Raw genomic sequence first — 14,201 nt, 5'->3', positions numbered from 1 at the left:
TGCAATTCTTGTAAAAAAAAAAAGATCCAATTTTGTCACTTGATATTTTATTTGTCACTCAGTGAGCATGCAACTAAAATACATTTATTCATTTTTATGAATGTACAATATATTACAATGTACATTTGCTGTGATAATACAGGTGTTGGGCAGAAAATAAGCTACAGTGATTGACAGTCGACAAATTCTAAGCATTTAGCTGACAAACATCAATGTTTGAAAATACCCCAAATTATTAACTCAATGGCTTCTATTAAAGGCAATAGATGTCCGATCTGGATTGCTGCTACTCCCTCAGTTAAAATGGACGTCTATTGCCGTCAATGGCACTGAATGTGTTCAAAGATTATACTATGGATTGTATTTTTAAAAAATGCATTTCAGCGCCCCCACTTTAAAAACTGCCCATTTCATGTGTATAAAAAAACAAGAAAAAAAACACAAGACTTAGGTCACATCAACATTGTCCCAAGCACTGACATTGTAAAACCTACTTAGCCATATGGACTTTATTTAATACAACAATTCAAGACAGAATTGAGCCTTCTACAGGTGTATATGGATGTTGTTTACTGCAATAACATTGCATTCTGGTCCAACTTGAAAAGTGTGAAGTCATCCTGAGGAGTCATTTAAGTATTACAGCTACAATGGCAGAGGAGAATCGCACAGTGTAGATGACTCTCAGGAAACTGATGTCATGTGCTCTTTTCTTTTGGAAAAAAAATATAAATCCAGGTCTGACGTCAGGAAAGCTCAGACGTTAGTGCATTGCGCTGTCTCCTAAACTGCTCGTACTTGCGGCCCTTGATCACATCTACATTGGCAGAAGAGTCAATTTTGTCTAGAGAGTGCAACGTGTAAAATGCAACCGAGTAAATGTGTCCTGTTTTTTTTTTTTAAGCATATTGAAGTTCATCTTCATCCTGTCTACTTGGAGTCTTTCTCATCGTCCAGTAGTGCAGACTGGACACCCAGCTTCTTTAACTCCTCCACAAGATCCCCATTCTGGTGCATCTGGAGGAGGATGTCGCAGCCGCCCACAAACTCTCCGTTGAAGTACACCTGAGGGATCGTCGGCCAGTTGGAGAACACCTTCACTCCTGTGACAAGCAAAAGATGCTGGTTGAGATTAAGGTATTTTACTATTGAGGGTTTAAATTAGTATTTGCATTTCTAACACTTAATAAGGCACTCAAAATTGTAAATATCTTATTTTTATTTTAAGCTTTGTTTTTACATTTTTAACATTAAAAAAATGGGGACAAGTATTCTTTAAACTAGCTTAAACTGAAAGGGGAAAAAAAATCAAATTCGTACCTTTTTTTTTTTTTTTTTTTTTAAAAAGGAATTTGAAAATGTTCTTAGTTATTAACTTTAGCCTTATTGGGAGCCATAACCAAGTTTGTTTTTTTTATGTATAAAATTGGTAAAATAAACGATATTAAAAAATAAAAAATAAATCACTTATTATTATTATTATTACCTGGCGTCAACATACTTGGACATGAAATTTTGCAACATGTAGGCCACAATATTGACATTGTGGGTGTAATTAATTGGAAAATAATGTACCGTTTTTCTGTTGAGTGTGTCTCAGCACCTAGTTGGCGTTTTGCTTGTAGACGCTAATATATGAGCTTGTCTGTCAATGTTCATTCGAAATAGTGCTGCAAACTATTAATTAACTCAAGTAATTCGATTGGGGAAAAAGCTTCAAATCAAATTTTGCTGCTTTGAGGGTTTGTTTAATTAGTGGCGTTGTAATGGCTTGTTTGGAAAGCGTTGGCATTTAGTTTTATTGATTTGGCTGGATATACTGCCCTCTAGTGGCAACAGTGAATATGACCTAAATCATTTTACATGGCTGAGTCCAGCTGCTCCCTGTTAAGACCAACTTAAGGTAAGTTTTTGTTTGATTTAATGTTTTTTTTTTTTTTTATGCATTCTTTATTTAGGAGTACATTTAGCAGTTTTGTTTTTTTTTTGTGGGAAAATGATCTATTTTCTAAGAGCTTTGTTAAATGCTATAAAGTGCTAACTTTTTTTAAGCTAGCGGACTTTTGCTATGCAAGTTAGCCAATTGTTCTTTTGTTGTACTTAGATTTTAATTTCCTTTTTTATACCATTTGAGGCTAGGCTAAGGTATTTTAATTGAGTTTTAAATTCTTTTATTGCTCTTGTGAAATGAAGTGAAATTCTGCATAGTTTGTTCATTTTGTATTTGCATTTAATGCTCGTTTGAAAGTAATCTTAGCAAGCCAAAATATTATTGCAAGCATAAACACTTGTTTTACATTTCCTAAAATTTATTCTGCAACGCATTAAATGTACATAGTCTGATTACTCGATTATTCCAACTAACTGATCAATTGATTGGTTGATTACTTAAATAATCAATAGCCACAGACTTAGTTGGAAAGCTTTATTTGTTTTTTTTTTGACCAAAACATTTTTAGTGAACGTCGACTAAAACTAGACGAAATCAGTCTAGAGTTTTCGTCAACAAAAACTAGACTAAGACAGATTTTGAGATGGCTAATATATGACTAAGACTAATAAGCATTATCGTCCAAAAGACTAAGATGAAAATTAATAGGGCTGCCAAAAACAACACTGATTAAAATATTAAATAAATAAGTTGTCAATAAATGATTAGACATGTGCCGATTACCGGTTTCAAGGTATACTGTGCTAAGAAAACGTTAAGGTTTCAAAACTGCAAAAATTTTCTGTCATTCGGTCCCAAAGGTATTAGCTATTTTTTTGTGTCCCAAAAATGCATGGAGAAATCCATCGCTTGCAGCTGCAAGGCTCAACCCTCCCTCACCAGTTGTTGCTCAGTCTCAGTGAGTTAGCTGTGCTACACGATGGCTGGAGGAGATGAAACTCCTGAACTTTTCCCCCCCATCGAAGAAAACGAAATTGCTGGTACGGAACTACTCCTGCTACACAAAAGTTAGATGGCCCTAGCTTAAAGTAGGGGGGCCAACCGACATGTAAAACATGTTGGTGGAGGGTGGCTGGCGAGGAGGCAATACCTCCAATTAAGGCTGAACAATACTGGAAAAAACTGACATTGCGACTTTTTTGGGGTTTGCGATATGGTGCAATATATACTGCGATATTAAAACTAGAAGAATTTGGCTAAGTATGTATTTTGGTTGACTCACCATGACCACATTGTATTCATATAATATTGTTTATTCCAGGCTAAGGGGGTTAATTTTTTAATGATAAAGATTGCTGTATACAAAAGGCAGAGGTAGGGTGTAACGCGTTATATTTACTCCGTTACATTTACTTGAGTAACTTTTTGAGAAAAATGTACTTTTTACTTGAGTAGATTCGTGAAGAATAAACACTACTCTTACTCTGCTACTTAGAGCTACACTAGTCATTACATTTTTCCTCTTCATTCTAAATTGACTTTTTTTTTTTCAGCGATAACAACAGTAGCTCCACCAGTTTCACCAATGAGATGTCGCAACAATAATCACATGACCCCGTTTTACCAATCAGACTCAAGCTTGCTGTACTTCTTCCACGCCAGCCTGTTCAATCACGTCTTTAAAGCACCGTAAAAAATTATTTGCTGAATGTGCTGAGAAAAAAAAATACCATACTAACAAAAAAAAAAATAATAATAATAATAAATAAATAAATCAAACATTGTAAGCAGTTATTCCCAATGTTACTCATTACTTAAGTAATATTTTCATCAAATACTTTTTTTTTTTTTTTTTACTTGTACTTGAGTACATTTTTTGGATGATGACGACTACTTGAGAAATAGGTTTTTTGAAGGTTTGAAGGTTTAGGTTTTGAAGTAACACTACTCCTGCTTCAGTACAATTGTTTTGCTACTCTACCCAGCTCCAGGAGGCCACGTCTTTGCACACTTGCTGCTTTTATGAAGCACAAAAAAAAAAACAACTGAAAACAATTGCATGTCTTGCAATAGGACTATTGCGCATGTGCACATTGCGATGGTGATGTTCAAATGATATATTGTGCAGGCCTAGATGATTTCGCATTTATACAAAATTAAAGGTTAGTAAACACTCAAGAAATTTTCCCACCAGCTACGAGAGTTAACTCCAGTGTGTTTAGTGTGTCTAGCGGTGGTAAAACATTTTTTCCCTCTATGGCAACTGTCTGTGTTGAGAAAGAGTGTGTACAATGTAAACATGATACGAGTCATACACGCATGCTTTTTATGGAAAATAATAATTTTTGTTCTGAGGGTAATAATGTTGGGCTGTGACTGTGGGTTTAGGCTCACCTAAAGGACTGCATAATATATATACTATGTGTATATATTAGCGGTGCAACGGTTTGCGGTTCAAAGCCGAACCGTTCGGTTCGCCCTGCACGGTTCAATACGCCTTTATGAACCGCGCCTTTTCGGTTTTGCAATTAATGTATTCCGAACGCTTATGGAATGAATTCATCGAGCTCTGTGTGCCTGTGTGTGACGTGAAGCATCGCTGTGGAGAAATTCCCGCCCCGCAAGTAAATGTCGGATCGCTGTCAAGCACCTGTGTAACAGAAGCCGAGTAACGCCCTCTCTCGCTTACGAGCGAAGTGAAAGTGAAACAAGAAAGAAAACAAATAGCTATGGCGAGCGGAGGATTGGAGAGACAGAATTTTGAGGAAGCACCGGCTTCTTTCAAATCTGCCGTGTGGCAACATTTTGGTTTCCCCGTGGATTACAATACGGAGGGAGAGAAAATATAGAAAAAAAAATTGCAAGCATTGCTCAGCGCTTGTTCCCCATGCTAATGGCAACACTTTTATAACATGACTCCGGCACCTCAGCCAGCATCACCCACAGATCAACGCTTGACCCGCGTTACTTTGTTCCCTCGCGGACATATTTCTCCAACAACATAATCCCCGACATTTATGAAATGGCACGCAAAGCCATTGAAGATGATTTCGCTAAAGCACATAGTTTCGCCCTGACCACTGATAGTTGGAAGTTGGACGTCCCGTGCTACAGAGTGCTACTACCTAACTGTGACAGTCCACTATAATTCATACCTGTCAAATTGTACGGTCTCGTCGTAATTTGTACAAGTGAGCACTCATTTTTGAATGTGTACGCCGTACATTACGTTCAAAATCTGCACGTTTTTCGTGCATTACGCTTTTTTTTAATCCGTTCGGATTCGGTCACCGTTTCTGCAACGAGACAATGAGTTGCTTGAATGACGCGAGAAAAGTCAGAGACTCGGAGAGGGAAGAGTGTTTGTTGAGACGCTGTAGCAAACGCGATGCTAGGCTAGGTGGCTCCAATATTACCTGACTTAGCCGACAACATACAATCTACGCCTAGATGTCTCATGCATATGGAACTACATGCTTTTGAAATGACACTCAGTAGCGTTAGTAAACAGCCGCCATTTTAGAGCAGTAAACTTCTCAGAAAGGCTCTGTTGTAGTAAACCTTACGAGCAAACCTAAGCAACTTTTTATCTAAAATACTCCTAAATCGGCAAAATCTTGACTTGAGTCTATCTTTAAAGGATGAAACAGTTATAAAATTTTCACATGTCGAAAGTAGACAAGGGAACTAATGCAAAAACGGGAGCAATTTTATCAACTTTAATGGTTGATTCACAACATTAAATGACCTCCAAACATAGCATAGGTTACTATTTTTTTTTTTTTTTTAATGAAAAACAAAAAACATGAAAGGTATCACCCCTTTTCCAAGTAACTTTTTTACTACTGTGTGTGTATTTCAGTAGTCAGTCACTACACTAGCCAAAGAGCTAAGAGGCATTTTAACAGTCGAAAATGTTTACATTTTAAGTGTTTATTTCATTTTTTTTTTTAAAAAGGAAAATAAAGGCAGTTTAAAAAAAAAAAAAAAGCAAAACACAAATCGAAACCGAACTGAAACAGTTATCCCAAAACTGAGGTTCAAACCGAACCGTGGGCTAACATATATATATATATATATATATATATATATATATATATATATATATATATATAAATATATTAGAGGTGGAAACCTCTTGGTACCTCACGATACAATACGATTTGCGATACAAAGCTCACGATAACGATGATCTGACGATACAACGATTATTGATACATTGGTCAAGAAATCATTCTAGGATATTCTACAATAAATTGATAAACAGGAAAACAAGCCTCTGCTGTGAATTGGAATGAGTTTATCACTAGTAGACGTCCAATCCATTTGAACTGGGAGGGAGGCAGCGAATGAACACGTTCATTCGCTGCCTCCCTCCCAGTTCAAACGGATTGAACGTCTATGGCCGTGAGTGGCAGCCAATGCCAGACAATGAGGTAATTCTGGGCCATTTAAGGTCATTATCTGTTGAATTTCAGTTACTTCCTGTTGATTTTGGGGTATTTTATGGGTCACTTCCTGTTTATTTTGCGTTACAGAACAGGAAGTGACCTGGGAATCCCCCAAATGAATAGGGAATGACTCAAACTCAACAGAAAGTGACCTGTAAATGCCCTGAAAATCGGACCGAATGACTGTGAATGCTCTGGTTTTGAATGAACGAATTGTCCCAGTCTAAATGGATTGGGCGTCGAGCACCGTCAATGGCAGCTAAAAAATTGACACCTTTTTAAAACGATATCTCGATTCTGGACAGGAGCATATCGATAACCTTTTGGGATACAACGTATCACGATATATCACCATTTCGATATTTTGTCACAACCCTAATGTATTGTAATTTATTTTAACTTAACATTATACTTATGTTCCAATTTGATAATAAGGTTTGAAAAATGAAAATCCTGTTCAATGGATTTTTTTTTTTTAACCCAGATACTATCTCTAACACATTTAGAGCTGTAATTGCAATGCTGTGAAACCGTGATATTTTGGCTTAAGGTTATCATACTGGCACATACCTAATAATGATACATAAATATTTTAAAAATAAAGATAAATGCTAAATTTATCTTGACCTAAAACCCCTCGAAGTGTATGGGTAAACACTCTTGCCACCTGAGTCATGCTGCTCTGGTCAAATAGCTGTTGCTGAGACCATGATCATCATCATGAGTTCTGAATGTTCTAATCATTTCTACACGTAACGCCAGGCCAGATGTACGTAAGCAAATACTAGAATGTGGACTTTACTAAATCCTCTGGAAAGGCTGGTTCGAAGCACCACACCCTACTGTGCATCTGCAAAAAACTGATAAAGTGACACTGGGTTAAGCTAGCCTGGAACGTTTATGATGTCGACGCGTCGTTTTTACACTACAGTGGAACAGGAAACAACACTATAAAATAACGCTGAGTCATTAGCTGATTGATTCGTGGCAAAGTAATCAATTTTACATCAGGTGACAACTTGTTGCTCCTGTTGTCTTAATTTGCTGACCTTCTCTGAGCGCCTCGTCCGCCAAGACGTTGTACGCTGCGTAATCGTCCACCCCGTGCATTCGTAGAATCTGGACCACGGCGTTACTAAAACCACACATGGGCTGAGCCGGTGTCCCTTTCATAAAAACCACCACCTTGTCCTTCTTCACCATGTCGCCAAGGTCTTTTTGGAGGTCCGACGCAGCGCAGAAACGCCGGGTAGAGGCGACCCACACGCGTCCTTCGGCTTGTCGGGGTAGAGAGCAAGCCGCTCCTAGCCTCAGACACCTAGAAGTGTTTCTTATTAAGCTATTCATGCTGCTTAGTTCTTTAGACGAAAACTTCCTGTGTGCGCACCTAGCTTCTACACTACAGTAGAGTTTAGCCACTCTAAAAAAAAAAACTGAAACCTCAAGCATGTTACGGATAGGCGGAACCTAATGCCCATTGGTCAGCGGCACCTAACTAAAATGTAATCGAGTATGTTATTGGTTGAGAGATACGTCAATCGTATTTATGACACAATACATAAGACCTTACTACAATATCGATGTTTACAGCGTTGACAAAATATTCAGTTGGAAATAATAGTTAAAAATATACGTGATTTAAGTTAGATAGAAAATCCAATCGCGTTAAACTACAGTGACTAAAAAAAGAAATAAAAATTTCCGGTTCATCCCGGTAAAGCGGAAGCACACGACGGAAGAGTAGATATCACATACAAAAGGGTGGGTGTCTAAACGTAACTAACCGCCATCTTGCGTGTCATTACCCGATTTTTTATTTTTTTTATTATTAACAACAACAACACGACAGAATAAACAATACAAACACAAAAATAAACAAAAAAATAATTATACAAACCAAAAAAACAAAAGAATACCAACACAAATATGCCAGGGAGTATAAACATACCAAACATTGCACATTAGAGAAGAAAAAAAGAATGAACAAGCAACAAAATAGCACAAAAAAGTGCACAAATATCTTTTTTTTTTCTGCTTTCCTATTCTTTGATTTTTTTTTTTTTTTTTTCCAACAGATTTATGTGGCACACCGTTTCATTGTGAAAGTGAGAAAGATTGTCATTACCCGATCGTGACGGGGGTGTCATTATCTTCTGACAGGCTCCAATGTCGCGGAAGTAAGGTTAGTGATTTTCTCCACCAAAATATTCTTAACTCGCTTGAATTCTTGATTGATTTACCTAGTGCTTAATTTATAACTAACCGAATTAATATGACATTGATATATGCTGGATTTTGAGAAATTTATATAAAAAATTTTAAGTATGCAATATAATTATTGCATTTCTGACGTTTATGACAAACCAAACCATTTCAAAAAACGGTTAAAAATTGAGCAATCGATATCTATTTCAAAGTACACGCATCATTGAATACAGTAAATGATATCAACGGGACCAATTTAAAATGGCCGACAAGGGACGACGCTGGTCACCGTTGGCCAACAGCGCGCTTTGTACATCTAGCATCATATTGTATACGCGATATTTATCGATCGAAGTCGTTATTTTATTTAACCACATAACATATTGCATGTGTAATACGACAAATGAAATTATGTAAATAAATAAATAAAATAAAATTACAAACATGCAAAAAAAACAAAAAACCCCTCAAGTTTACGAGCTCTCCAGTGAGGCTGAAAACCATCGACTAACAACAACAGCCAAGGCGTTACTTTTAAACATATTATTTTACAGAGCCTACACTTATGTTGAATCTTGAATAGAAAATTCACTGGACAATAAATTAAACAAAAACTACTAATGAAAACTGTCTAAAGACTCAACCCTCCCACACAGAAATATAAACAACTTCCGGGTCGCCCTTAGCATAGCGGAAGCATTTTAACCCGCGCATGTTGTTGACCAAGATGGCGGCGCACGACACAAAAAACAACAAAGCGGCGAAACCAGGACGAAAAGGCGACCAGCCGCTGGTAATTGCCAAGTCTCCCGCGGAAGAACAACGCCTTAAATTGGAGAGACTGATGCGGAACCCCGATAAACCCGCTGCAATCCCGGATCGACCAAAAGAGTGGAACCCCCGGGCTCCGCCGGAGTTCGTCCGAGACGTGATGGGTTCCAGCGCTGGCGCAGGCAGCGGTGAGTTCCACGTCTATCGGCACCTTCGACGCCGAGAATACCAGAGACAAGACTTTCTGGACAAAATGGCTGTAAAGCAAACCAAGGAGCAGGCCTATTTGGATAAAGTGGAACAAAACCAACGCGAGGCAGAAGAGAGGACGGCAAAGCGGAGGAAGAAGCGGGAAAAACTCAAGCAGAAGAAACTTTTGGCAAAGAAATCCAAACAAGACCAAAAAAATAGTGATGCAGAGAAAAGCACAGACAGCAGTGAGGACGAAAAGAAGAACGAGGAGGTGGAAAAAGAAGCTGAAGATGATGCTGAGGTTCCTAGCTTCATTATGGGGAAAAAGTAGTCCCTTTTGCAACGGACACTTATTGGAAACTATTCGTTGCCGTTTTTGGCTAACGAAGGAGTGGATATGGACCTCTAGAAAATATGACTGGTCACATATTTTTTAAAAAGCAAGTTTTGACTACTCTGCGTGATTAACTAGCCATAAAGCTAGTGATGACCCTTTTCATAGTGCAGACGTTAGCTTTGCATTGTGTCAAGAAATCTCATATGCACTCTTGAGTTATGAAAATAATCAGTTTCACTCTCATTTGTAAATTTTGTTAATAAAAAAAAAAAAAAAAGAAGAAAAAAAAGGTAATTCACAGTGTTAAGTAGTTTTTTTCCCCAAATCCCCTTTAAAAGCAGTTTGAAACAATATCCTTGACATCGAGTTTTCATGTTCATGTACGCTTTTGGTCTTCAATCGTAGTAACTTGTAAACTACCGCAGGACAACTATTACTAATTACTTATAAAGTAAATCTTGGCAACTGCATGCCTTATATTACTTAGAAAATCCAAATGTTGTAGTGCTGCACCAATTAATCGATTAACTCGAGTAAGTCGATTAGAAAATAAGATTCCAATTCAATTTTGCCGCTTCGGGTATTCGTTTAATTAAAATGGCGTTGTAATGGTTTGTTTTGAAATTGTTTGCATTTAGTTTTATTGATTTGAGTGGATACACTGCCTTCTAGTGGCAGCAGTTAATATGACATCACACATTGCGTATGGTTGAATTCAGCTGCTCCCTGTTAAGACCAACTTAAGATAAGTTTTTGTTTGAGCCAGTTTTTTTTTTTTTTAATGCATTCGTAATTTAGTTTTAGTTTTATTGTGGGAATATGTGTTTGAACATTTATTAAGAACATTGTAAATATTTTTTTTTTTTTTTGCATTTTATAGCATTTAAGATAGTGGACTATTGCAATGTAAGTTAGCTAATTGTTCTTTTGTCGTACTTCGATCCTCATTTTTTAAATACCGTTTGAGGCTTAACTAAAGTGTTTTAATTATTAATGTTCCGATTACTTGATTATTCGAACTAACTACAGTGCCTTGCAAAAGTATTCGACCCCCTTGAACCTTGCAACCTTTCGCCACATTTCAGGCTTCAAACATAAAGATATAAAATTTTAATTTTTATGTCAAGAATCAACAACAAGTGGGACACAATCGTGAAGTGGAACAAAATTTATTGGATAATTTAAACTTTTTTAACAAAAAACTGAAAAGTGGGGCGTGCAATATTATTCGGGCCCCTTGCGTTAATACTTTGTAGCGCCACCTTTTGCTCCAATTACAGCTGCAAGTCGCTTGGGGTATGTTTCTATCAGTTTTGCACATCAAGAGACTGACATTCTTGCCCATTCTTCCTTGCAAAACAGCTCGAGCTCAGTGAGGTTGGATGGAGAGTGTTTGTGAACAGCAGTCTTCAGCTCTTTCCACAGATTTTCGATTGGATTCAGGTCTGGACTTTGACTTGGCCATTCTAACACCTGGATACGTTTATTTTTTAACCATTCCATTGTAGATTTGGCTTTATGTTTTGGATCACTGTCCTGTTGGAAGATAAATCTCCGTCCCAAGTCTCAGGTCTTGTGCAGATACCAACAGGTTTTCTTCCAGAATGTTCCTGTATTTGGCTGCATCCATCTTCCCGTCAATTTTAACCATCTTCCCTGTCCCTGCTGAAGAAAAGCAGGCCCAAACCATGATGCTGCCACCACCATGTTTGACAGTGGGGATGGTGTGTTCAGGGTGATGAGCTGTGTTGCTTTTACGCCAAACATATCGTTTTGCATTGCGGCCAAAAAGTTCAATTTTGGTTTCATCTGACCAGAGCACCTTCTTCCACATGTTTGGTGTGTCTCCCAGGTGGCTTGTGGCAAACTTTAAACGAGACTTTTTATGGATATCTTTGAGAAATGGCTTTCTTCTTGCCACTCTTCCATAAAGGCCAGATTTGTGCAGTGTACGACTGATTGTTGTCCTATGGACAGACTCTCCCACCTCAGCTGTAGATCTCTGCAGTTCATCCAGAGTAATCATGGGCCTCTTGGCTGCATCTCTGATCAGTTTTCTCCTTGTTTGAGAAGAAAGTTTGGAAGGACGGCCGGGTCTTGGTAGATTTGCAGTGGTCTGATGCTCCTTCCATTTCAATATGATGGCTTGCACAGTGCTCCTTGAGATGTTTAAAGCTTGGGAAATCTTTTTGTATCCAAATCCGGCTTTAAACTTCTCCACAACAGTATCTCGGACCTGCCTGGTGTGTTCCTTGGTTTTCATAATGCTCTCTGCACTTTAAACAGAACCCTGAGACTATCACAGAGCAGGTGAATTTATACGGAGACTTGATTACACACAGGTGGATTCTATTTATCATCGGTCATTTAGGACAACATTGGATCATTCAGAGATCCTCACTGAACTTCTGGAGTGAGTTTGCTGCACTGAAAGTAAAGGGGCTGAATAATATTGCACGCCCCACTTTTCAGTTTTCTATTTGTTAGAAAAGTTTAAATTATCCAATAAATGTTGTTCCACTTCACGATTGTGTCCCACTTGTTGTTGATTCTTGACAAAAAAATTAAATTTCATATCTTTGTGTTTGAAGCCTGAAATGTGGCGAAAGGTTGCAAGATTCAAGGGGGCCGAATACTTTTGCAAGGTTCTTCTAAAATAATTGATAGCTGCAGCCCTAAAATGTTGGCATCTAGTACTAGTATCATGCAGCAAGTAGTCAAGTAGTGCACAGTTTTGCCTCATTAGTGTCTTAACAAATGCAAATTGTCAGCGAAAATCCAAAAGTCTCCTCTCAACACAGCTATGGAAAATCTTTCCTTGATTGTCTTATTTTTGAGGACAAAGAGTAGTACATGACCTTGACATGATGTCAAATGCTCAGACTGCTTTCCAGTCACAGTGTGACCTTCAGCAGCCTTGTGACATAGTCCCTTGCATATGTCTGTTGCTAGTGGAACACAACAAGGTTGCAAACAGCAACTCAAAGAGTAAAAAGGCGTGACTTCTGGAGGCTCAGAAGCATCACGTGCGATGTTCTTTGCACAAAACTCCTGCTTCCCACGGCGGTGATTGCTATTCTGTGCACATCACCTTTCTTGAGGCAGGTAGAGAAAAAAACATTGGCAGCCAGATATTGTCAAAATCAGGTGAAGCACTACCTGTTTGACACTACTGGTTGTCACAGATATGAATGCAGTTGAAGCAAATGCAGTCGGAAGAAGACCATCTGAATTGTTCATTGAGTTCTTCACAGCTGTGCCTTTGAGCAGAATTATCCCAAAAGGTATTGGCGGCAGATGAAATGGGAACGTGCTTCTTATGAAAATAAATTAATGTTGCGCTATTGCGGTGGAATTTTTTTTTTCTATCCAACTCATGAATAATGGAACATCTGGTTTTATTCGCAGTATGTGACATTGAAATGGGGTGTTAGGAAAAAAGGGAGGGGAGACATGGCATACTACACATTTTCACACACACCTATGGGCAAGTTAGTGTCTTCATTTAACCTCATTTAATTTTTTTTTAAAGTAAGCACTCCAATAAAACACAAAGACTGATGGAAGAAAAACATTAATTCCCAGTAAATGAAACCTTAAAAATGCTATTTAAAAAAATACAATTATGGGATTTTCTTTTTTTTTTCCCTCAAAATCGTGCTTTAGAAGGGGTACTACTGTACAAATGCATTCTTGAACTGTGCTGATGACCGCTGTTGAAAAAAACGGGAATTTTTGAAGTGTGGACATGAGCAAGTGGCCTCACTGCAAGACCTTGAGCAGGTAAACAGAAAAGGTAAAGCAGAGGTCGGGAACCTTCTTGGCTGAGAGAGCCATAAACACCACATATTTTTAAATGTAATTCTATAAGAGCCACACAATATGTTTGAAACTAAAAATACAAGTAATATGTGCATTTTATGTAATTTTAACACTTTTAAAGTACAATAAGTCTGAATTCTTTTTAATATCATTGTTATGCTGTTGCTAATCAATGATGAGTATTTTTTTTTAACATTAATGCGACTCCTGGTGTTGCATGGTTTTGCTGATGGCTTGTAGTCTGGTTGATACTTGGTGAAGTTAAGCTTCATGCTGGTGTTGAGACTTCCATCCGTTAAACCACTGTTTTTCCCCTATCATGCACGGAGACTTGAATAAATCCTCCCTTATTGTTGTCCCTTTCATATTCAAAACTGCAAGACTTTCCTCATGTAGTGTGTCACGGACAACATACCTTGCAATCACGCTGAACTGGGATAAATTGCTTATGTCTGTTGACTCATCCAAATCGAGAGCAAACAACGGTGCCGCATTTATTTCCTTCACTTGCGTTGCCTCAATTTGATTTGAC

At 37.9% G+C, this 14,201-nt stretch overlaps 2 protein-coding genes and 1 non-coding gene across 3 annotated transcripts; 2 read left to right on the top strand and 1 right to left on the bottom strand.

Moving 5' to 3' along the window:
- Positions 1–30: 30 nt before the first annotated feature.
- On the bottom strand, positions 31–7,796 carry glrx5 (glutaredoxin 5 homolog (S. cerevisiae)). The gene is made up of 2 exons (XM_057822238.1): positions 7,392–7,796; positions 31–1,103 (listed from the first exon to the last, which is right to left on the bottom strand). Exons 1-2 carry the CDS (start codon positions 7,789–7,791, stop codon positions 931–933), a joined length of 573 nt encoding a protein of 190 aa, XP_057678221.1. The 5' UTR covers positions 7,792–7,796; the 3' UTR covers positions 31–930.
- Positions 7,797–9,029: 1,233 nt separating this feature from the next.
- On the top strand, positions 9,030–11,241 carry prkrip1 (PRKR interacting protein 1). Its single transcript, XM_057822237.1, has one exon. The coding sequence runs from the start codon at positions 9,260–9,262 to the stop codon at positions 9,839–9,841; it is 582 nt and encodes a 193-aa protein (XP_057678220.1). The 5' UTR covers positions 9,030–9,259; the 3' UTR covers positions 9,842–11,241.
- Positions 11,242–12,756: 1,515 nt separating this feature from the next.
- Positions 12,757–13,034, top strand: LOC130908085 (small Cajal body-specific RNA 13). Its single transcript, XR_009061571.1, has one exon. It is a non-coding gene; the product is annotated as a small Cajal body-specific RNA 13 (non-coding RNA).
- The last annotated feature ends 1,167 nt before the right edge of the window (positions 13,035–14,201 follow it).

Source organism: Corythoichthys intestinalis, chromosome 19 (assembly GCF_030265065.1).
Source record: "Corythoichthys intestinalis isolate RoL2023-P3 chromosome 19, ASM3026506v1, whole genome shotgun sequence".
NCBI lineage: Eukaryota > Metazoa > Chordata > Actinopteri > Syngnathiformes > Syngnathidae > Corythoichthys > Corythoichthys intestinalis.
This window is presented reverse-complemented; position numbering and strand designations above follow the sequence as displayed.